Source organism: Aricia agestis, chromosome 1 (assembly GCF_905147365.1).
Source record: "Aricia agestis chromosome 1, ilAriAges1.1, whole genome shotgun sequence".
Classification (NCBI taxonomy): Eukaryota; Metazoa; Arthropoda; class Insecta; order Lepidoptera; family Lycaenidae; genus Aricia; species Aricia agestis.
In genome coordinates, this window is record NC_056406.1 from 575,853 (window position 1) to 601,500 (window position 25,648).

Below are 25,648 nucleotides of genomic sequence, written 5' to 3' on the forward strand. Positions count from 1 at the left end.
AAGATCAGCAGTTGCAACATGTAACCTATATTTACATAACGTTATAAACTTAACCTAAATGATCGTGATAAAAATTAAAGTATACGGCGGACGCGGGAGCATCCGCTGAGATATCCTCTAATCTCCAGCTGCACTGTACGGCGGCAGTGGTCGAGCGCGCGAGCGGCTAGCTGTCGGCCATGGACTCGACGAAGGTGCGCGCGGCGACCGTGGCGTTGATGAGGCAGGGCTTGGTGAAGGTGGCGCTGTCGACGAAGTCCCCCCAGCTGGAGTAGACGGCGGCGAGCGTGGCGGCCCCGCCCAGCGTCACCACGAGCGCCGCCAGCGTCACGTCGTACCAGCGCACGCTGTACTCGTCCACGTCGACGGCCGCCGTGGCGAAGGTGTCGTACTCCAGGTGCTGGCGCTCGGCCAGCAGCGGCAGGCGCGCGCGCACGGCCGCCTGCTCCCCGCCGCCCGCGCCCGCCGCCGCCCACTGCCCCGTGCGGATCTTATTGCGCAGCAGCCGGTGCCGCCGCAGCCGCGTCTTCTTGTAGCACAGCCGCACGAAGAACAGCGGCGGGAACACGAACATCAGCGGCCCCGTGAGGCTCGACCCCACCAGCCCCATGATCAGGTCGAACCGCGGCACCGACTCGCCCAGGAAGATGCCCAGCAGCACGATCGTCGACCGGATGACGCAGCGCTGGATGCAGAAACCTACGAACCGATCCGACCGTTAAAGTCGCGCCCGAAGTTGCGATTCCGATATTTAGATGAGTGTGGACTGTGGACATACTTCGGGGTATCTTGAGCAGGTCCTCGACGTGCTGGAAGAGCGCGGAGCTGCTGACGGCGCTGGAGAGGCACAGCTGCAGCGTCACCAGCAGCGCCACCAGGTACAGCGGGAACGAAGGCTCCATGCCTGAAACAGGATTCGCTGCTAATACACAGCGGGAGAAACTACTACCGTCCTAGAGATTTTTTTTAGAAATTTACGGATACCCAATTAGATCTACCGCTTATGTCATTCGACGAGTGAGAACGCATCCCTGCTGTTTTACGGCAAGCACGAGGCCTCGGCGCCGCGACTCGACACTCGAGTACTCACCCTGCAGGATGTTGCTGTGCACCTGGCTGCCGTAGCGCAGGGCGGCCAGCAGCGTGGTGACGGCGGACAGCGTGACGGTGTAGGCGAAGCCGCCCAGCAGCGCGGAGTTCACGCGCCGCCCGTCCGCCATGTCCACCTGCAGCGTCAGCAGCATCGGGTGGATGTCGAACTAAAATGTACAAGTTACTTGGTTATTTTCTTTAGACCATAAGAAAAAATTGATCTCCTTGTAATATGCTCAGAAACCGCAAAGGAAGATCTGCCGACGCAGCGAGACCGTTTGCTCGATTAGGCCGAAAACCACCGACATTCATCGTCTCGCCTTTCAGACGTTTACATGTCTCGCCGATCTCAGAAGCTTCGACAGCGCGATCCAGGATTTTGCGCGGTTTGGTTCGCTACAAGTTACAATATCAACAGCTCGCGAGGATGGGCCCCGACGGGTGAAATCGAACACTCGACTCGTTCAAGACTGGCCTTATTGATATGTAATTCACTCACTTATACTACTTACTATATCATAGTAAAAGGAGGGGAAGTAAGTTATCTTCATACAAAGGCACCGCGCGCGGCTTGTATGTGTGCGCCATAGTATCAATGCGTCGCCACGTACGGCACACAACAAAATCTCGGCCAGTTTAGCTTCGTGGGTACCGCCGAGATTTTGTTGTGCTGCTGTCTGCTGAAGATAACTTACTTCCCCTCCTTTTACTATGACTATACTACAAGCTGACGCTCATTCGAATGAATGTTACGAGCCCAATATAATTGCAATAGAGTGATTTCCACCTGAAAGGCCATGATGCCGTAGGCGACGAGGAAGTCCCGGATGGAGGGCACGTAGGAGAGCAGGCCGGCGGCGGGCGGCGGCGACGTCTGGTCCATGAGGATGCACGCCCACACGCACACCGCCACCGTCGTCACCACGCACACCGACGTCACCGCCACAGACCTGAACGGTTGAGGTCTTTACGTTATGGACGACCCTCGAAAAATATAAAGACTCCGATGTCGTTTGAAATCTTTGAATGAGAGAGTCCTGACTCTATGGGCTTATATCGCTGGAAGTAACGACTCACTTCATCTCCTTGGGCGAGCCGAGCCACATGATGGGGCAGAGCAGGATCCCGATGATCACCATCCACACGCAGTACGTGACGTTCACCGCGCCCGAGCTGACCTTCCACCAGAACAGCTGCATGCTCTGCGACGCTGCGGAGAAACAGAAAAGGTCGATTATGTCCATTAGGTAATTATAGGTGAAATTCGTCCTGACTCCTGAGATATAGCTACTGACCGAATATAAAGTTGGGGATCGCCGCGCCGAAAACTGTCGCATCGATCAGGAAAATAACCAAACTTCCCACGCGACTCCCGAATGCTAGCTCAGCTATGGCGGCGTATGGAAACCTGAAATTATAAATAAAAAGTTTCAGCTCAATCGGTTAAATATAGTTCTGCTTCAAAATTGAGTTCCAAAATTTCACCCGAACAAACATACATAGATACATACAGAGCAAGTTAAATAAATGCTTTTAAATATCGATCTAAATTCTAATGGAATCTATTATAATCAATCGAAGGTAACGTACTTAGTTACTAAACAACAAAAATATCTCTTTGCGACGTCCAGAGGCGGCGTAAGGCGTAGGTAACGTGGGCGGTCTCGCGCCCCTTGGTCCACCAGGAATATTTTTAAAGAATTTACGAGTTTTGATACTCGAATTTTTTATAAATAAAAGTTTAAGTACTTATAAAAAAATCTGTCTCTCAACATTATCCGTCCTCTTGCGTCATCCATCAGGGGGCCTCGCAAAATATATTATCTTGCCCACATCAAATTCGGCCTTGCCCCGTCACTGGCCACGTCGTACTACAAAATTAGAAAGTAGCTTATATTTTGTGTGTTTAGCGAAAGGCATCGGTACCTGTTCTTGTCTCGGATGTCGGGCTGCAGCTCCTGCGCCAGCAGCCAGCAGCGGCCCAGCAGCACCGCCGTGTATAGCTGCAGCGCCAGCAGCGCCACCACGAGGGGAATCCCGTATATCCCTGCACAGTGCATATGTCAATATTAAACGTCTATACTATACCTAATATTCTCTACGAAATGAATAAATGTGATGACACCGTTAGATTACTTCTAGAGTTGAATAGATTTTTTTGACATTAGACCGAAACTTTTGATGTTATTTGCTCCGAAATGATTGAAAAACCAGAAATTAACCAAAACATGTCGATAACTTAGTGGAAGCTCTGATACAGGGACAATTCTTCTGCCGTATCGATTATATGGGTTTACCCGGGCCACGGTAGAAAATGGGCCCTCGCCTCTCGGAACGGGTGGGACGTGCGTAGGTTAATCTTCCTCCCCCAAACAATTTTTAATACGAGGCCGCATCGAGGCACGCAACCCTGTAATATCAACAAAAGAAGCATATTCCAGCTGCAGCCTGCAGCAGTGTCAACTGTCAGCACACTCACCGCAGGAGATGATGGTCTTGGGCAGCGCGACGACGGGGAAGACGCCGAAGAGGTCGACGATGCAGAGCACGGTGAAGAAGACGGAGAGGCCGCCGGCCGTCTCCCCCGGCGTGTAGAACTGCCGGCTCACCATGACGGTCACCGGCCGCCCCGCGCTCGCCTCCAGGTACCCGTTCGCGTCCGTAGAGAACTTCACGATCTTCATCGCTCGCTGCTGCAATAATTACAGCTCCAGATGACGACATAGATGGAAAGAGCATTAAATAAATGAGGAACCTTAACAAACTTCAAGTATTAATTTCGGTTCTGGTTTAGTTGTTAAAACATGAGCAGGACATTTAGGCCCCGTCCGCACTGTACATTTTGACCGCGCGATATTTATTCATATAATTTTTTCATCGGCAGTGCGGATACTCTCAACAGATTCAATGTGTTACAGAATTGCGAAAAAAAATCCGCACTGTTCAAATTCGTGGTGCGGTCAGGATTTGTGAAGTGTGCGACCATTAAATTCTAAAACACTTGATTGGTTAGTCTTCGTAAAAAGATTAGAGCTACCTACAAGCACTGCGTTCGTAATGTGATGTTGGCGACTCAATATGTTTAAATTTTTTGGACGGTGAGGTGGTGGCGGGAACTCGGTGGACACCCCACAGACCATATAGTCCACATAACAAATGGAGCGGTTCAAATTAGGTAAGAGAAAATCGATACCCAAACCGGCTTAGCCCGGCTTTGAAATTAATACACTGACTTTCCGACTCCCAAAGATCTGCGCTACTAAGTTCGTCGAGAATATTTATTAAGATTTAATTAATGCTGTAATTTAAGTATACGAAAGTGCGAAAAAAGAAACCTGTAAAAAACTTTACCGTACTCAATGAAATTTGGCATGGAGATATCTAGAGAATTTGAGTCCAGGAAGAGGACCGTTTCCGAGTGAAAAGTTAATTTCGGCGCAACAGAAGTTACGAGCAACATCTAAGTAGTATTTTATAACAACGCTAGAGAGGTCAGCTCATTCCTAATCCATGGTCAGGTACAACGGGAAGTACTTAGCAGTAAGATGATACAGCACGGCTCATTAGCGAGGTGCGCGAACTTGCAGCCGGGATGAGCATTAGCAGCCCCACAAGTGGACTCGCGCCCTCAAAGGGTTACAGGGGGCGAGGGCGCGAGAATCACGATTTAAGATCGGCTCCCACACAAAACTGCGAATTCGCATCGCGTCGCAAATATCTGCGACAAACTTCATATATCGGCCAAGTGCGTGTCGGGCCACGCGCAATATAGGGTTCCGTAGTATCGCTAGTTTTTAGGGTTCCGTACCTCAAAAGGAAAAAACGGAACCCTTATAGGATCACTTTGTTGTCCGTCTGTCCGTCCGTCCGTCTGTCAAGACCCTTTTTCTCAGGAACGCGTGGAGGTATGAAGCTGAAATTTATATCAATTACTCAGGTCTACTGTCCCTTGAAGCTGTGAAAAAATCAAACTTCTAAGCCAACGCAATCAAAAGATACAGCCGTTTATGCCGCAAATTTTCGACACTTGCAAGGGAATCAAAACCTACAGGGTGCTTCCCGTGAACTCAGAATCTTGAAATTTGGTACGAAGCAACGTCTTATAGCATAGATAAAGGAAAAATTACGAAAACCATAAATTTTTAGTTACATCACATAATATATTTTTTTTTAATAATTTTAAACTTACTACCCATTTCCTCATAAACGCGTAGAGGTATTAAATACCATAGTTATGACTCGATTGTCGTAATGAACGAACTTTGTAAACCTTGCAGGTTTGTACGGAACCCTCGGTGCGCGAGTCCGACTCGCACTTGGCCGGTTTTATTGATAATAATTTTTGTTTGGTCAATGAATATACAATTATACATTTATAACGTGTTTTACAATACTAACAACATCATCTCAGTTCCTTTCAAAGGAATTTGAACGAAAAGTTCCTTTACTACCTAATATACTTCGCCGAATACATTTTTTTAGCAGATCGACTATTATTACTCATTAACTTATGAAGTCTTCTTAGCCATGACAGTTTTCCTTTTAAATTTAGCATATTTTTCTACTGCTGTAAATTTTGTCACATTTCCAGAAGCCACCGTTTAGCTGGTAGAAGGGGGGGACACTGGACTTTAACGATTTTATACACTATAAAACTTAATATTTCACAAACGGATCCCTAAATCGGAAATTGATCTACGAATACTCATAATATTTTTGAAAACCCTATCCAACGACACCCCACACGATGGGGTGGACGCGAAAAAAAAATTCATCCTCACTTGATGTGTAGGGAAGGTACCATAAAAAATATATTTTTAAGATTTCACGTACCATTTTGTCGGCGTCATTAATATGTGTATTCTTGCCAAATGACAGCTTTGTAGGTCCCATAGTCTCTGAGCAAAACCGCGGACAGACAGACAGACGGACAGACCGAAACTATAAGGGTTCCTTGTTGACTACGGAACCCTAAAAACTGCATAAGTTATTTGTAGGTATTTCATTACGGTGCATTGTCTTCATCATCTACATTCTAATGTAAATGCCCGGTGTATCGTGTATTATATTTCTCTAAGGTAGATATACACTGTGAGCTGAGTGAGTCTGGCGCCGACGCGATGTAGTGCGCCGGCCGCCGGCCAATACTGCATGAATGTCCACTGACCCGTCTTAATCGAATTGACACACATAGTACATACCTCCAACATCACTACCTGCCCTTCACAAACTCATCTCTTAATCCTTATTACAATAATTATACACATAACAATTATAATAATTATATTAATATTATGTTCAAGGGCGTCGCCAGCCGATGGCGCAGGGGGGGGGCAAGTTGACTTTACCTACTACAATTCATACTTTTCTCATTCTCTATAAATGAGAAAAGTAGGTATGAATTGTAGGTAAAGTCGACAGCACATGAAGCTTTTCACTTGTACTCCGAGCCTTACATCTATTACAGATGATTTTAATATTATAGTGGTCGTTGTTTGCATTATATTTGCCAACTTTTTTAGAATCTCTAGGGGGGGGGGGGGGGGAGCTGCCCCTCCCTGCCCCCCCTTGATTATGTTGTCTTTGTGTAATAGGGTCCCTTTTATAGGGTTCCGTAGTCAACAAGGAACCCTTATAGTTTCGGTCTGTCCGTCCGTCTGTCTGTCCGCGGATTTGCTCAGAGACTATGGGGCCTACAAAGTCGTAATTTGGCATATTAATGAATGCGCATATTAATGATACCAACAAAATGGTAATCCATACTAATATTATAAATGCGAAAGTATCTCTGTCTGTCTGTCTGTCTGTCTGTCTGTCTCGCTTTCACGCCAAAACTACTGAACCGATTGCAATGAAATTTTGTACACAGTTATTCTAGAGTCTGAGAAAGGACATAGGCTACATTTTGATGTGGGGAAAATATCTTATTTCCATGAAAATATCGATGAAAATGAATTCGCATTGCGCGTGGCCAGCGCTCATTCCGGGGGTCCTGGGTTCGAGTCCCGCAGGCGGAACAAAAAGTTTTCAATGTTCCTGGGTCTTGGATGTGTATTAAAATAACATTTCAAAAATCTTAAATATATTTTAAGTATAATATTATAAAAAATCCAGAAATATATCGATGCAATGAACATTTTAGTTCTAATACGATTCAACAGATGGCATTTTATTTTTTACTTCATTGTAACATAGAACTAATCATACTTATTAGTTACTAGCTGTTGCCCGCGACTTCGTCCGCGTGGACTTCAGTTTATAGCGCGCGATGGCAACAAAATTGGTGTCAAAAGCTTTTATAAAAAAACCCTGGTACCCCTTAAATCAATACGGCTGTGTAGTGTGCACACAATAAGTATTTCATTTTTTTATATTAAACTTTATATTTTATGCCAAATTTTAAAGCTTATTTAGCCCTCCAATTACACAACTTTACCCATAAACTATTTATCATTGATAGATTTAAGGTTACGTCGCTGCATAGATAAAGTACTGAGTTTTTTAATACCGTAGAATAGATATAACAATCGAAAAAAATGGAAACTTAAATGTAAGATGATACCACGTCTTATAGGAAGACTTTTGAGCAAGCGTCAGCGCGATGTAGAAGACGCACGGCGCCATCTATTATGAATTGTTGGAACTAACTTAATTTGAACAAATTTACGCATTTTCACCCCCTTACAACCCTTTTTTTCAGTAAAAAAGTAGCCTATACAGATAGTCTAAAGCCTCCTTTCTCAGGCTTTAGACTATCTGTATACAAAATTTCATTACAATCGGTTCGGTAGTTTTGGCGTTTGGCGTGAAAGCGAGACTGACAGACAGACAGACAGACAGAGATACTTTATTATGTGCACACTGCACAGCTGTTTTTGGGTATTTTGATTAATTAAGGGCCGCGCTACACCGGAATGGCAGCGGCGAGGCGAGCACTTTCAGCGCTGCCATTCCGGTGTAGCGCGGCCCTAAGAGGGGTACCACTTACCAGGGTTTTAAAAAGTTTTTAAATTTGACACAAATTTTGTTGACACCGTGCGCTATAAACTAAAGTCTATGCGGACGAAGTCGCGGGCAACAGCTAGTAAGTATATAAAATCTAAAAAAAAAATGGTACCTCCCCTACACTATACATCAAGCGGGGATCATTATTTTTTTCGTGTCCACCCCACCGTGTGGCGTGTGGGATGTCGTAGGACATGATGACATGATAGGTTTTTTTAAATATTATGATTATTCAAAGATAATTTTATTCAGATTTAGGGATCCATTTGTGAAATATGTAGTTAAGTGGAAAAACGAGCACAAAATAAAGATAGAGTCGAGACTGTCTTAAAAGTTAAATATCAAGATAATAATTATTACAAATTTAAACTATTTGAATAATTCATTATTAATAGGTATAAATTATAAACTCGTGCGGCGCGTATACAGGCTGCTCATAATATCGAAAGAAGGTTTTTATTTAAGTTGCGCCATAGCTTTTTAAGTTTTACATTAAACTAGACTCGACCGGTGTTTTTCGACCTGTTTTATGTGATACCAAGGGATGCTATGAAAAAATTTCTGCGAAGAATAATAATGCTTACATAGTTATTATTCCCTTTTGTAAAAAATCTTCTGCTTTATTTAATTTATCTTTTTAATAATTAATATTATATTATTTACTGATATAGTTCTTTCGACCTCTGGCGACCTTCTGACAGACAACCGACCTAAGAGTTTTGCGACAATTGCGACCCTCAGGGGGTCGTGAGTCGTAACTCACAGGTTGAAAAACACCGAACTAGACATTACCCGCAACTTCGTTTGCATTAATCGCGCGGAAATAGGAACCTCTGTGGAACTTGCGCAGATCAAATTTCAAAGTGTTAGTAGCTATGTACTCGTAGGACGTAGGTACATACCGAATTTAATCAAATCGGTTTAATGGCTAAGGCGTGAAGAGGTATCGAACAGACAGGCGGACACACTTTCGCGTTAATAATATTATTTAACTACGAATTTACCTGTGTGTAACAGTTTTATTTTAACACCCATCGGTTTTATTTTACGAAATAAACAATTATTTTACTGATTTTGGATGGTAACACATTTTGATACCCCCTGTGTAAATGTTATCTACTCTTTAGTACGATTTTCTTATTAATTAACATAACAAAGTAAAAAATTCAAATCAGTTAAGCGGAGGGTTCCGTACTAATATTTTAAAGCCGTTTTCGTTTAAAACATTTACCACGAGAAATATTAAAGACATTTTTAATATTTCTCGTGACAATTTTTCGTAATAAACAATGTACCTACCTATATTTAAATTTCAACATAAATAAAAGTAAATATACTTACTCAAAGAAACTTGTGGAAACGTATTATAAAACTAAATGTTCCGCGCGGCTTCGCCCGCGTATAATTTAGGTATTTCATGGAAACCGTACATTTTTCCGCAAAAAGTGTCCCTTCACGTGGTCTCTTCTTCATGTGTGCCAAATAACATAAAAATTGCCCCAGTAGTTCTTGCGAGTTAGTTGCGAGATAATAAGATATTATAATTTCTCCCGTTTTTCCACATTTTCCTCTATTTATTCGCTCCTATTAGTCTTAGCTTAATAAAATGTAGCCTATAGCCTTCCTCGATAAATGAGATATCTAACACTGAACGAATTTTTCAAATCGGACCAGTAGTTCCTGAGATTAGCGCGTTCAAATAAGCCCTTTTAAATGATAAAATATAGCATATAGCCTTTCTTAATAAATGGGCTATATAACACTGAAAAAATTTTTCAAATCGGACCAGTAGTTCCTGTGATTAGCGCGTTCAAATAAGCCCTTTCAAATAATTTTTTCCCGTTTTTTCCACACTTTCCTCTATTTCTTCGCTCCTATTAGTATTAGCGTGATAAAATATAGCCTATAGCCTTTCTCGATAAATGGGCTATCTAACACTGAAAGAATTTTTCAAATCGGACCAGTAGTTCCTGAGATTAGCGCGTTCAAACAAACAAACAAACAAACTCTTCCCAATTATAATATTAGTATAGATTAAGTATTAAGTATCGATTAAGTATAGATAATAATATTAATAAGTAGGTAGATATAGATTTCCCACAGCTAAAGTTAATGTTGAGGAAAAAATAAAGAAAAACTTGGGTGTTTTTTGAAAAAAAAATACATACACTGCAGCTTCACTAAATACTACTACATCAGTGCGACTTCTAGTACTATTTAGGAAGGCAGGATTCTGTTACTTTTGTCCAACTTTTAATTCTGTGTGACTATCCTTCTTTATTTTTGTCACAAATCACAATATGTCAAGGCCTTTGGCCGGTATGATAAATGCACTATAGTATTACTCACATTTTCTCCAGGCTACGACACGAACACTACACAGCATTAGTACATATCCCACGTCCTAGGTGATAGGTCACACGCGCAGCTCTCTCGCTGGCCGGTGGAGCGAGTGGCGGGAGACTGACCGCGGATCGCGGTCCGCGCGGACACTCGCCCCCGAAATTGCCACACGATACGTGATATGCAGTGGTGACCTATAAGCGACTTAGACAAACTCGTTTCATATTTTATTTTAGGTCAAAATTAGCATACTTTTAATGGTGCATAAGGATTGAATAGGAAACATATTTTTATATTATCACCTTGTCTAAGTGAACATAACAATTTTGATATCGAACTTGACTACTCAAGCACATCTAGCAGCTGTAATCCTGCAGTCTACAGCTTATATTTAAGGCTCTAAACGAGATGACGCCTCAATACAAGAAACCCAGGTCGTGGACCATAGGATAAAGGATTGGTCAAGCATAAAAGAGAATTCATGGGTAGTGAAATAGAAAATATTATATTACAGTTGTATGACGACTGACGAGTCACGGTGAGTCGTGAGAACTCCACGTGTGCCCATTGTAGCTGTACAGACTACAGCAGCCATTGCCTGCTCAGACTAATGAGGCGATACTACGTAGTACGTATATTGCCTGTCTATAAAATCTGGTTTGAATATTTAAAATTATATTTTGGTGGCAAAGTGAAACCAAATTAGTAAGATAACCATTAAATAGGAACCTACTAAACATTTACTAAAATAAAATATAGTTATGACATAATATGTATCTACTTTGGAACTTCATACAAAAAAAATGGGTCTTTCGCTTTTTAACCGACTTCCAAAAAACGAGGAGGTTATATGTTCGGCTGTGGATACTTTTTTTTTTTGTATTTCTGTACGGAACACCGTCGTGCGTGCGTGCGCTCGTGCGTTTAGTGACTTTTTCGAAAATTATGTTTTTGGTGTGAAAGAATGGAGAATTTCGGCTCGTCACTCAGCTCATCTACCTATACTAATATTATAATTGTTTGTTTGTTTGAACGCGCTAATCTCAGGAACTACTTATCCGATTTGAAAAATTATTTCAATGTTAGATAGCCTATTCATAGAGGTAGACTATAGGCTATATTTTATCACGCTAAAACTAATAGGAGCGAAGAAATAGAGGAAAATGTGGAAAAAATGGGGGAAATTATATCAAAGGGCTTATTTGAACGCGCTAATCTCAGGAACTACTAATCCGATTTGAAAAATTCTTTCAATGTTAGATAGCCCATTCATCGAGGTAGGTTATAAACTATATTTTATCACGCTAAGACTAATAGGAACTAAGAAATAGAGAAAAAATGTGGAAAAAACGTGGGAAATTATATGAAAGGGCTTATTTGAACGCGCTAATCTCAGGAACTACTGGTCAGATTTAAAAAATTCTTCCAGTGTTAGATAGCCCATTTATCGAGGAAAGCTATAGGCTATATTTTATCACGCTAAGACCAATAAGAGCGAAGAAATAGATGAAAATGTAGAAAAAACGGGGGAAATTATATGGAATTGCTTATTGTCTTATGAACTACAGGAGTTTTTATGTTATTTGGCAAACATGAAGAATAGACCACGTGAAGGGACATAGGCTATTTTCTGCTGCAAAATGTACGGTTGCGTGAAATTCCTAAATTACGCAAGCGAAGCCGCGCGGAACATCTAGGTATATATAATAAAGTCGTAGGAAAGTTAATTCTGTATATTGAATATTTTTATACAATAAATAATACTTGGGATGTGATCTACTACGCTAACGCGGACGAAGTCGCGGGCAACAGCTAGTATAATATACTTATGAGAGGTTTGAGATTGTGAATATATTATTGAATATTGTAGACCTGTGTTTTTCAATCTTTTTGATTTCACGACCAGCTGACCGATTCTGTATCGTACATGTGTGAGTTATTAACTGAGTTAGTAATGAAACGGAGGAGTGAGTAACCGAAAGTGCCACTTTTTGCATACAAAAGTGAGACTTTCCGTTGCTTAATCCTCCGTTTCGTTGCTAACTCAGTGATTAACTCACAAATGTACGATACAGAATCGGCCAGCCCTTTACAGATTGAAATATACTGGCGACCCCCTCGTGACATAGAAAGCCAAAGAAATAATTTTATTAAAAGGCTACCTACGTTAGGTAATGATTTATTTATAGTTTGGTATATTTATCAATTATATTTCAACTTTTTCTTTCTGTCGGCGACCCCCGATTAAGTCTTCGCGAATCCCCCTAGGGGTCGCGATCCACAGATTGAAAAACACTGTTGTAGACAATAATTTATTCAATACAAGTAATCATTGACGAAACTATAATAATATACAAGTTGTTATTAATATATAATACGTCACTACTCACTAGATGTTCCGCGCGGCTTCGCCCGCGTGATTTAGGAATGTCACGGAAACCATACATTTTTCCGTAAAAGAAGAAACCCATGTCCTTCCACGTGGTCTATTCTTCATGTGTGCCAAATAACATCAAATATTTTTCTCCGTTTTTCCACATTTTCCTCTATTTATTAGCTCCTATTAGTCTTAGCGTAATAAAATATAGCCTATAGCCTTTCTCGATAAATGGGCTATCTAACACTGAAATAATTTTTCAAATTGGACCCTACCTGGTCTGTGGTCTGGTGGTTTCTGAGATTAGCGCGTTCAAATAAGCCCTTTTAAATAATTTCCCGTTTTTTCCACACTTTCCTCTATTTCTTCGCTCCTATTAATCTTAGCGTCATAAAATATAACCTATAGCCTTCTTCGATAAATGTACTATCTACACTGAAAGAATTTTTCAAATTGGACCAGTAGTTCCTGAGATTAGCGCGTTGAAATATGCCCTTCCAAACAATTGCCCCCGTTCTTTCCACATTTTCCTTTATTTCTTCGCTCCTATTAGTCTTAGCGTGATAAAATATAGCCTATAGCCTTTCTCGATAAATTGGCTGTCTAACACTGAAAGAATTTTTCAAATCGGACCAGTAGTTCATGAGATTAGCGCGTTCAAACTAACAAACCGCTTCCTTCCTTCTTCCGCTTTATAATATTACTAGCGGCCCGCCCCGGCTTCGCACGGGTGGACATTGATTTTTAAATATTTTTTTTTCAATCTTTATTTTTTAGTCAATCTTTATGTTAAGCAGAACATAAAAATGGTTTACACTATTTAGCCTGTAACTACTATATTATAATTATTATACACATTTTTATTGTTTTTTTTTTATATTTTAAGTGTTATGTTTGATTTGTAGTTATAGAAATTAATTATAATAGCTATCAAAAATAATAGTCAAACGTAATGAATTAATGAAGCACTATAATATTATCCTTTCAATGAAGCGGCACCCGGCTGTCGCATAACTATTATATATTATAAATCTATTGTGTCTGCGATTCCCATAATAATAATTAATATTTACGTGGACTCCCCGGGCGAGCACACCCGCGCGGCGCGCCTTGACGACGGCCAATTCGCAAGGTGCAGCAGAAATCGTAATATTTTAATTTCGCCATAACATTAAAACCAAACGTCCAATTTTAATCATTCAAAGACCAAATATTATCTACATTAACTGTACTTAGTAATGAAATAATTTATTTTGATAAGAATTAATGCCATGAGTAAAATAAAGGCATTTAAATGTAGTCCAAAAACATTTCAAGATTTTTTAATAAAAAAATGGTTATTGTGCCTCACTCAACATAGATAGGTATAGTGTGTCGCGGACTTTTTTGTATAGATATTTAAAAGATCTACAATTACTTAGAACATTTTATGGTTCTATCTTTTATAGTTTAGGCAGCGTACGCTGGTAACATTTCTGGTTGATTTTTTACACCTTGCGTCCGAAAATCCCAAATATCTTACGGAACCCTATTTTTTTCCAAAATAAAATTTAGCCTATGTTCAGCAGAATTAATGTAGGATTCCAATGGTAAAAGAATCTTTCAAATCGGTCCAGTAGTTTCGGAGCCTATTCAAGACAAACAAACAATCAAATCTGTCCTCTTTATAATAGTAGTGTAGATTGACTAGACATTCCGCTTCTTATCTGTGCCAAATAACAAAAAAAAAATCTCCAGTAGCAGTTCGTGAGATAGGCCCTTTCAAATAATTTGCCCCGTTTTTTTCACACTTTCCTCTGTTTCTTTGCTCCTATTAGTTTTAATATTTTTCTTTGATTTTTATGAAATTAATATGTAATATAATAAAGACGAACACCCAAAAAAGCCCAAGCTCCGGCACAAAAGTAAGGTATCTCAGTTTTTTGTATACTTTATTAGTAAAAGAAATTTATACGTATCATTGCCGCAAAAAGTGGCATAAGTAAAAAAATTGCTATTTTATTATTTTCAGGCGTACCTAACAATTTTAGTTTAAATTACTTTTATGAAATGTTTTAAACAATCACTAAACATACAAAAACACCTACTTTTTCCTTTTAAGAATAAAGATAGGTAAGTACTACAAATTCTGTCTGCTAAAATTAATTTACAATGAACTCTCTACAAGGAATACGTACACACCCAAAACTATTATCACTTATTTTTGTTACATTCTGTATCATGGGCGCCGGCAGGGGGGTGCCAGGTGGTGCACTTGCACCCCTTGGGAATCTCGGGATCAACAGGAATTATTGAAGACTAAAATATAGAAAAATAAAGAAAACTAAAATCTGCACCCCTTGGAAATTAATTCTGCCGGCCCTCATGTTCTGTATACTTATTTTCACTAAATCTTGTCATTCTGTTTATTTTCCCTATGTACTTATACAGGGTGTAACAAAAATAAGTGATAATAATTAAGGGTGTGTACGTGTTCCTTGTAGAGAGTTCACTGTGAAGGTAGCAGCGCTGAAAGACCAACATTTTTTTTCACTTTTGTATGGGAAAACTCGTGACGCTCGGGCTCTTGCCCATACAAAAGTGAAAAAAGATTTCGTCTTTCAGAGCTGCTACTTTCACAGTGAACTCTCTAAAAGGAACACGTACACACCCTAAAGTATTATCACTTATTTTTGTTACACACTGTATAAAAAAGATCGGTATAGTAATATAAAACACATGTAATCTTATGCTTAATGGGGATGCCTCATATTGTATATGTGATTTTATTGAAAAATAAAGATTTATTATTTATTATAATTATGAATTTTAGAAACGTAATTCATTACTATTTTATAACATTTTGGAGTCGATATTGTTACGTGCTAAGGTTCGAAGGATGAGAAAGACCTGCTGACTCTCTTGAAGACTTTATTCACTAAGTCCAGGTCACACAAGCACACACTAGGTCACACACTTAGCACTAAGTCCAAAACACTAAGCACTATCACTGTCCTAGGTCGTAGCCAAGTCGCAGGTTTCACTGGTTCACTCACTATTGATCACTTGTTGTCACTTCGAAATCGCCTTGATGATAGCGCGAAACGAACTGAATTGCCGGGCCGTCTACCTGCGGCTTTTTATATGATGAGACGAATTCCAGAAAGTTCCCGATTCACGTAAACAAGTAAACAAGTATGGGAACTTTCTAGGAGGCTCGAGCATGTACCACCTAACGCCATCTATTTTCGAGTAGGGGATTTTTGTGTAGTGTGTCCCCTGATTAGTTTCGCTAGTTAGTCGCTAGATGGCACTACGTGTCCGTATACCATGTACCGTAACATTACTCCCCTCTTAGAGATGCTCGTCCCGAGCATCATTGTTACTGCCATGGTAACGCGCCACGCTGTTCCTACGACTACTCCTGGTCTGTAGTCCCTTTACAGCAGCACAAGTAATACATCTGTGGCACCAATCCTGCACATCATCTCTCCAATGCAACCAGAAGAATCGTTCTCGCACTTTCCTTAGCATCCTCTTGACACCTAGATGACTCCCTTATACGCCCTCATGTATCTCGCGGAGAACATCTGGTACTCTCGCCCTTGGGACAATTATCTGAAAATAGAACTCTCTGCCGTTAGCCTTCTGCCATTTCCGGTAAAGTATTCCGTCCTGAAGTATCAGACTGTCCCATTGCTCCCAGTACGCCTTAGTGGCAGCGCCAGTGGGTGCAACCTCACTCCAGATTGGTTTTACGTCACCCCGTTTCTTTCATGTGATGATGTGCCGAAGGTCGTCATCTCTTTCTTGAGCCTTTCTCATAGCATCATTCTTTAAGTGCCCCAAATTACTTGTTCTCTTTGTTTCTCCGCTCCGTGCATGGGAGGTAACAGTTACCGGGGCTTTCTTCGCGTCATCCAGTACTCGCCCTTTAGTCCTGGATTCTATGGGGCTGCCGTATGTCATGGCGAACAGCCTCGACCTCCAAAGCGTTTGTCAACGCTTCCTTCAGCGAGGTATGATGACCAAGGCTTATTGCAGCTCTGACCTCCAGGTCTTTGATTCCGTCGACAAATCTCTGAACAATATTTGTGTCGACCATCTTGGTGTCAGCTCCTGGGTATGCCTTCCTAACGAGTTTTTCGATTTCTAACGCCCATTGCTGAAGCCCTTCTTCTGAGCGTTAGACTCTGTCACGCAGTTGGGCACGGAACACGTGCTCGAAGTGTCGCTCCCCGTATCTGGATTCCAGTGCCTCCATCAGGTCTTGGAACCCATTTCCCGTATGTGGCAGTGCTTCCAGGACCGACAAAGCTTGCCCTCTGAGTGCAACAGTGAGAGCGGTCAGACATTGCTCCTCCGTCCATCCGTTTGCGGTAGCAACAGTCTGAAATTGCCGACGATAAGCGTTCCAAGAAGTAGTGCCGTCATACGGTAGCACCTTTACTCTTGGCCCTTGCGCCACACCAGTGGCTCCACTAGACACCGCAACTCCCGTAGTTTCAAGGCGCACTACTCTCTTCTGTAGTTCAGTGAATCCGGTTTTCAAATTCTCCACAACCGACTCTAACCCAGTAACTCCTTCTTTCATTACGTCGACATCTTTACGAAGCTTAGTCACCACGCACTAACATCACTAACATCCTTTATGGCCAGAAGCGCTTTTTCTTGGAGGACCTTTTGTTGCTCTTAGGACTCCTGCAAAGCGCCGAGCTTGCGTTCTTGTAACTCTTGCAAAGCGCCAAGCTTGCGATCATGTGACTCTTGTGACTCTTGCAACGCGCTGAGCTTACGGTCTTGTGCCTCTTGCAAAGCACCGAGCTTGCGGTCTTGTGCCTCTTGCAAAGCCTGAATTAACTCAATGTAGTCAAGTAGACGTGGGAGAGCCATGCTTTGGCACGAATGGGCCGGCTCGACCGGAGAAATACCACGTCCTCACAGAAAACCGGCGTGAAACAGCGCTTGCTCTGTGTTTCGCCGAGTGAGTGAGTTTACCGGAGGCCCAATCCCCTACCCTATTCCCTTCCTTACCCTCCCTTATTCCGTTCCCTTTCCATCCCTATCTTCCCCTATTACCTCTTAAAAGGCCGGCAACGCACCTGCAGCTCTTCTGATGCTGCGAGTGTCCATGGGCGACGGAAGTTGCTTTCCATCAGGTGACCCGTTTGCTCGTTTGCCCCCTTATTTCATAAAAAAAAAAATGCTTTCCAATTGAAGAGCCATTTGAGGGTCTGCAGAAGCTACGGGCGAGTCAAGGTGGGTAGAGCCAGAGGCCGGGTCTTGAGTAGGAGGGCCTCGGTGGGCGGGGCCAGTGGGCGTGGCCCGAGTGGTCGGAGCCAGAGTGGGTGTGGCCTGGTGGGCGGAGCCAGTGGGCGTGGTCACGCCCAAAGTGGGTGGAGCCTGGTGGGCGTGGTCAGTGGGCGGAGCTTGGTGGGTGTGGCCAGTGGGTGGGGCCTGTCCCTCAGTGGGCGGAGCTTGGTCCCCAGTGTGGCCTCCGCAGCTCGTTGTGCCCTTGTCCTGACACTCCCCTTGAAGTCTTCTCTCGGAGTCAATGGTATATCCAAATCTCACTTCCGACACCAGTTGTTACGTGCTAAGGTTCGAAGGATTTGGAGAGAAAGACCTGCTGACTCTCTTGAAGACTTTATTCACTAAGTCCAGGTCACACAAGCACACACTAGGTCACACACTTAGCACTAAGTCCAAAACACTAAGCACTTTCACTGTCCTAGGTCGTAGCCAAGTCGCAGGTTTCACTGGTTCAGTCACTATTGATCACTTGTTGTCACTCCGAAATCGCCTTGATGATAGCTCGAAACGAACTGAATTGCCGGGCCGTCTACCTGCGGCTTTTTATATGGTGAGACGAATTCCAGAAAGTTCCCGATTCACGTTAACAAGTAAACAAGTACAGTAACTCCTTCTTTCATTACGTCGACATCTTTACGAAGCTTAGTCACCACGCACCGTGTCACTAACATCCTTTATGGCCAGAAGCGCTTTTTCTTGGAGGACCTTTTGTTGCTCTTGGGACTCCTGCAAAGCGCCGAGCTTGCGTTCTTGTAACTCTTGCAAAGCGCCAAGCTTGCGATCATGTGACTCTTGTGACTCTTGCAACGCGCTGAGCTTACGGTCTTGTGCCTCTTGCAAAGCACCGAGCTTGCGGTCTTGTGCCTCTTGCAAAGCCTGAATTAACTCAATGTAGTCAAGTAGACGTGGGAGAGCCATGCTTCGGCACGAATGGGCCGGCTCGACCGGAGAAATACCACGTCCTCACAGAAAACCGGCGTGAAACAGCGCTTGCTCTGTGTTTCGCCGAGTGAGTGAGTTTACCGGAGGCCCAATCCCCTACCCTATTCCCTTCCTTACCCTCCCTTATTCCGTTCCCTTTCCATCCCTATCTTCCCCTATTACCTCTTAAAAGGCCGGCAACGCACCTGCAGCTCTTCTGATGCTGCGAGTGTCCATGGGCGACGGAAGTTGCTTTCCATCAGGTGACCCGTTTGCTCGTTTGCCCCCTTATTTCATAAAAAAAAATATGCTTTCCAATTGAAGAGCCATTTGAGGGTCTGCAGAAGCTAATGGGCGAGTCAAGGTGGGTAGAGCCAGTGGCCGGGTCTTGAGCAGGCGGGCCTCGGTGGGCGGGGCCAGTGGGCGTGGCCCGAGTGGTCGGAGCCAGAGTGGGCGTGGCCTGGTGGGCGGAGCCAGTGGGCGTGGCCACGCCCAAAGTAGGTGGAGCCTGGTGGGCGTGGTCAGTGGGCGGAGCCTGGTGGGTGTGGCCAGTGGGTGGGGCCAGTCCCTCAGTGGGCGGAGCTTGGTCCCCAGTGTGGCCTCCGCAGCTCGTTGTGCCCTTGTCCTGACACTCCCCTTGAAGTCCTCTCTCGGAGTCAATGGCATATCCAAATCCCATTTCCGACACCAGTTGTTACGTGCTAAGGTTCGAAGGATTTGGAGAGAAAGACCTGCTGACTCTCTTGAAGACTTTATTCACTAAGTCCAGGTCACACAAGCACACACTAGGTCACACACTTAGCACTAAGTCCAAAACACTAAGCAGGATCACTGTCCTAGGTCGTAGCCAAGTCGCAGGTTTCACTGGTTCACTCACTATTGATCACTTGTTGTCACTCCGAAATCGCCTTGATGATAGCTCGAAACAAACTGAATTGGTCGTCTACCTGCGGCTTTTTATATGGTGAGACGAATTCCAGAAAGTTCCCGATTCACGTAAACAAGTAAACAAGTATGGGAACTTTCTAGGAGGCTCGAGCATGTACCACCTAGCGCCATCTAGTTTCGAGTAGGGGATTTATGTGTAGTGTGTCCCCTGATCAGTTTCGCTAGTTTGCCGCTAGATGGCACTACGTGTCCGTATACCATATACCGTAACAATATGTTCAACGTAATGTAATTTTCAATTAGCGCCTGAACAAATCAAAAAGCATTTTTTTTTCTATCTTAGCCACATCCTGCGGCAAACACGCCTATCAAAAAATGTTACACATAAAATACACAAATAATTGAGATACATCTCTTCTGCGCCGGGCCTTGGGTAATTTTCTATGGAGTTTGGGTGTTCTCCTTTACTAGATGACGCCCGCAACTCCGTTGTGCCATAACTCTTGCACAACGGAATAACCGCACGGGATTCGGGAACCGTACATTTTCCCGAGACAAAAAGTATCCTATGTCCAGTGGCGTAAAATATATAGGGCTGGCAAAATGCCACGGGCCCCCGACCAGAAATGGGCAAAAATTTTTAAGTACAATAATATTGTTTATTATAAACGTGACGATTTTTACTGATAGAGCCCCATTAATTTGCCACGGGTCCCGGATCTTATAGTTACGCCACTGTCTATGTCCTTTTTCGGGTCTCTTAAGAATATAATATTAAGGAGTTATCCATGCCAAATTTCAGCAAAATCTATTCAGTAGTTTAGGCGTTAGGAGGTAACAGACAGACACACATTCGCACTTATAATATTATTAGTAAATTAGTAATATCAGTATGATAATACTATAAATGCGAAAGTGAATATTGAAGGAATTAGTAATAAATATTGAACCGACAATAATTTTATTTAAGTAAGTATATCGTTTTTTCAATTAGAATATATTATTATACATAAAACAATTATATTAAAAATAACTTGCACGTGATACTTATTTTATAAATATTCATGCGAGATTCAGATTTAAATATGATTAATAATCGGCATGTTAATTTCGATACGTTTCCCAATTCCGTCTCAGAAACAAATAAAACGTTAATTCACGAATCCGAGATTGGGAATTTTTGCACCCTATAACACAACAGTACCTCGTACCGCCCATATTTTCCTTATTCAAAGCACTTTTTAACGTTTTCAGCGTGTTTTCATTTTTAATTAGTTAACCGTATTTCACAGCTGATCGCACTCTGACACCCACGTGTTACCTAAATCTGCCACTCGCCGCGCCACTAGAGATATCCAAGAGGCCAATAGTATAAAACTATTACTTACAATACTTAATATGAAATAAAATAAACTACTTATATTTTACTTAGATATAATAAGGCAAAAATAAGAAAAAATTACAGGAGATAAGAATTTTATGATAAGTACTTAATATTGGTACTAAAGGTGGCTTTCGGATCTTTGCCGCGAGCGACCGCGACCGACGAAAATTCAAAATAAATGCCACTTTATGAAATTATGACATAGGCGATAGGTTTCATTTTGCTCTACTAACTAGCTTTTACGCCGCCGCCGCCGGCGGCAGCGTGGGTCGCCACAAAAATGTCAGTAGAAAATGACACTTTAAATATTCTAATAATTTCTATATCATAAAGTAGCATTTTATTTGAATTTTCACCGGTCGCGGTCGCTCGTGGCAAAGATCCGAAAGCCACCTTAGCATCAAAATTTTCATATTGAAGGAAATAGGTCTAAGTAGTGTTTCTTGACACGTTTCTTAAAGATATTTATGGATTCAGAGTTTTGTATAGAATCAGGTAAAGAGTTCCAGAGACGAATAGCGGAGATGGTGAAAGAAGAATCATAGAAGAATCATAGAACGAGGATACTTTTTGTCTCGGGAAAATGTACGGTTCCCGAATCCCGCGCGGTTACTCCGTTGTGCAAGAGTTATAGTAGATATATCTAGTAAATTTATTATATTACATATTATTAATCATAAAAATCAAATAAAAATTTATTTGATAATGGAATACATCTGCATTTTCCATTTTTATTTTGCATGTATGGTTGAAAAGTTGCTGAAAATATATTTGTTTAGATTATTCAATACATAGCTCCACTTTCACGTCGTACAGACCGTACAGTCGATTACTACTCTGCTCTGTGGTATTACTTTTACACGGATGATTCGTTCTCTATCATCATGGATTTCGAAGACTTCATGAACATGATTGCTTTGGAATTAGTTTGTGCTCTATAATTTTTTATTAGATAAACAACCTGTTTTTAGTAATAACTAAGATGATCTTACAAATAAATAAATAAAAAGTAAAAAATCATATTCAATGAATTTGAAAGAATATTTCATGATCGTGTATATTTAAATAAATATAGCTTTCGATAAGTACTGATTTTCCGCGGAAAAAGTCTGCGGAAATATTATGAAGTCCACAATCAATAATAATTTGGCTCATTTTTTTTTTATGAAATAAGGGGGCAAACGAGCAAACGGGTCACCTGATGGAAAGCAACTTCCGTCGCCCATGGACACTCGCAGCTTCAGAAGAGCTGCAGGTGCGTTGCCGGCCTTTTAAGAGGGAATAGGGTAATAGGGGAGGGTAGGGATGGGAAGGGAAGGGAATAGGGGAGGGTAGGGAAGGGAATAGGGTAGGGGATTGGGCCTCCGGTAAACTCACTCACTCAGCGAAACAGCGCAAGCGCTGTTTAACGCCGGTTTTCTGTGAGAACGTGGTATTTCTCCGGTCGAGCCGGCCCATTCCAATTACCAAAAAAGTGCAGTGACTTGTATGAGAATCATATGAGAAAAGCGCCCGTGAGTTTCCGCCGTCAACCGACCCGCGGCGTTGCCATAGCTTAGCAACGATATCCAAGAGGCCTATAGCCAATGGAGAGCGCTAACGCTGACAGGTATTGACGTCAGGGTTACTAGATCTCAGAGAATTCGATTTGTCAAAAGACATCGTCATTTTTAATATGGCTTGTTTTTTGTTATTTCAGCAAGATTATCCAAGTATATAATTAGAAAAATAATTACATTACATTATTTGAAACATTAATGAACAAGAAATTAAAAACTCTTTTTTATATTAAATAACTGGCAACACCTACAGTCTGTCAAAAAAGTCATGAAATTAAAAAGTGGCAACATATTGGTGTCGTCTCTTTCAAATCAATCTAAGAAAAAAGGGATGTCACTACGATGTTGCCACTTTTTAATTTCATGACTTTTTTGACAGACTGTATTTCTATGACCTCCAATCATAGTTTGTGACTTGTATTTAATTTCGATTGGGCTAAAAGGACCAGTATCCAGGCCCGTAAAATAAAATATTAAAAAAAAATTACCTCCAATCCAATCTCTCAGCTCAAATATAATATTATATAATATAACAGGACCCTCACTTATAACATCTCAGTTTATCGATATCCTCGACAAATATCAACCGAGTGTCCCATCACTATAGACCGCCATGTTTAGTTCTTGGCAATATGGCGCCGGCCACACTTTTTTGTAGTTATGTCGCTTCCATCTGTTTCCTTATTCATTGGTGCGCTGCTGCTAAGGGAGAACTGTCAAAAATGACGTTTTTGTCTCACCACGTTCATAAATAGCCTTGTTGAACTCTATGTCTATATTACATTATCCAATATAATTGACTCAATGATCTCGGATCCAATATATATATATATGATAATCTAATATCCTCCTTAGTTATAGCGGCAACAGATATACACAATCTGTGAATATTTCAGAAGTCTAGCTATAGTGGTTCTTGAGATACAGCCTGGCGACAGATAGACAGACGGACAGACAACGAAGTCTTAGTAATAGGGTCCCGTTTTTACCCTTTTGTACGGAACCCTAAAAAGTTGCAAAAAATTGACTTTCCCCTGCTAACTTGAGATAGCTCAGATTTAGTTCTCTGCCACCGCATTGGGGGCGCTGATTTCGCTTCAAATAAGCATAAAGAGCAGGTGGGTATCATAATTCATAAGTCCAGCGTACTTGTATAATGGAGGTCAATGGTTGGTAAAGACCAAGAAATTAATTGCGACAAGGCTAAATGAACGTGGCCGGGCCCCGGGATGCTGCTGGTAAAGAAGAACTGGCAAAAATGGCGTTTTTGTATGATGGCAGTGTTAGTTAGCCACGTTCATAAATCACAGCCTTGTCGAGCAATCATGGAGGTATAATCCCATTGAGGTCAATAATGTTCTACTTAAACCAATATTGAGGTACTATAGACTGGAGATAGCCTTGTATCAGTGTATAAGCGTCAAAAGCGTGTCCTACTTACTAGGTCATAACAAAGGAGTCGGTCTGCATATTTCATGTAATAAAAGTGTTAATAAAGTTTTTTAGTAACATTTAATGCTAGATATTGTTGAGTTTTGTGGTTCCGCTAAATAATAAACCATAAGAATGGTCAAAGAATGCCTCAAACACGTGGATTTAACATTAAATACGTAAGTTTTGAACAACGTTTTTTGGGCTTTTCAATCGGTATTTTTGTAAGCTAAAAAGATAATTTATAAGTTTATTAATCCCTTATTCGTGCTATATAAGGCATTAGTGCTAAAAATGTCACATTAATTAATAATTTGGCCAAAAAATTGCATAGCTTTTTACGTGTGTTTACGGATTCTCATCACTTGAACTATAGTTAATCAATATCATGAACTAATTGACTTTCTTTCCTGTATCATAATGTGCTTCGAAATAATCGACAAATATAAATATTCAAGAAAATAAACGCACACTACTTGTATAAAAATAAGCACAAAATGGCTACGCGATGACAGGCTAAGACTACATCTATACTATAATACTTTATCAATGTATAATCCTTAATCTGTGCGAGCAATAATGCGCATGCGTATAATTACGGGCCTACACAATGGCCCAGCGCTGGTCCATCAAGTGGCGCATGCGTGTAACATAGTAAAATAATTTACTTTTTATAAAACTAGCGACCCGCCCCGGCTTCGCATCGGGTATTTAAAATATGTAGCCACTGAAAAAATGATTAAAATTGATTCAGCAAACTTGTATTCATTAATAGTTTTTATTATAATTTTTTGTTTTTATTACTTTTATTATATTTAGTTATAAAGACTGTGACTCCGTCATCCCTTTTTTATTAGATTGATTTGAAAGGGATGACACTACGATGTTGCCACTTTTTATTTTCTTTACTTTTTTGACAGACTATAACTTCATTCATTATGAGACCACGTACTCATCATTTTGAATGAAATTTGTAAATTGCCATACGATGTCCTCGACTGCTGTCGGGCACAGACTTTGGTATGGGCTACGTGTAGATGCGTACTGCACTACCGCCATCGCTAGGCTAATCCTTTTAATATGCGGCCGAAAAACCGACACCGCCGCCATCCCAAGGATCATCGCTGGCGCCATCAGCCATCCACCACTACGTCCTCCACACGCTGGGCCATCGTGATGGGCCACTACGATCAACGATGGACCATCGTGTAGAGGCGCAATAATAGTTTTCGCGATCGATCATCGAAGCAAGAAATTACCCAATCGAGCCGTGCAGAGGGCGCTGTCGCGGAAATTTTTTCTCTGTCTTCTGTCATGCATGGCATAACTTCCGTCCTCCGACCTCTCCTTCGCTCC

The 25,648-nt window shown here is 41.7% G+C and overlaps 1 protein-coding gene across 3 annotated transcripts; it reads right to left on the reverse strand.

The window, feature by feature from the left end:
- Positions 1-6: 6 nt before the first annotated feature.
- On the reverse strand, positions 7-25,643 carry LOC121730602 (probable sodium-coupled neutral amino acid transporter 6). 3 transcript variants are annotated; one of them, XM_042119720.1, is made up of 9 exons: positions 25,552-25,643; positions 3,572-3,785; positions 3,019-3,139; positions 2,388-2,500; positions 2,170-2,302; positions 1,880-2,042; positions 1,091-1,259; positions 779-904; positions 7-699 (listed from the first exon to the last, which is right to left on the reverse strand). In XM_042119720.1, exons 1-9 carry the CDS (start codon positions 25,615-25,617, stop codon positions 167-169), a joined length of 1,638 nt encoding a protein of 545 aa, XP_041975654.1. In that variant the 5' UTR covers positions 25,618-25,643; the 3' UTR covers positions 7-166. The 3 variants fall into 3 exon arrangements, with proteins under 3 accessions (XP_041975654.1, XP_041975669.1, XP_041975661.1); XM_042119735.1 differs by lacking the exon at positions 25,552-25,643 and adding an exon at positions 10,447-10,524; XM_042119727.1 differs by lacking the exon at positions 25,552-25,643 and adding an exon at positions 6,294-6,331.
- Positions 25,644-25,648: the final 5 nt, after the last annotated feature.

Coding starts and splice junctions, on each gene's coding strand:
- LOC121730602 (XM_042119720.1), bottom strand. CDS start 25,617: ATGCCATGCATGACAGAAGACAGAGAAAAAATTTCCGCGACAGCGCCC. Junction 3,140..3,571: donor CAAGACCATCATCTCCTGCG/GTGAGTGTGCTG, acceptor TGCACTGTGCAG/GGATATACGGGATTCCCCTC. Junction 2,501..3,018: donor GACATCCGAGACAAGAACAG/GTACCGATGCCT, acceptor TTATAATTTCAG/GTTTCCATACGCCGCCATAG.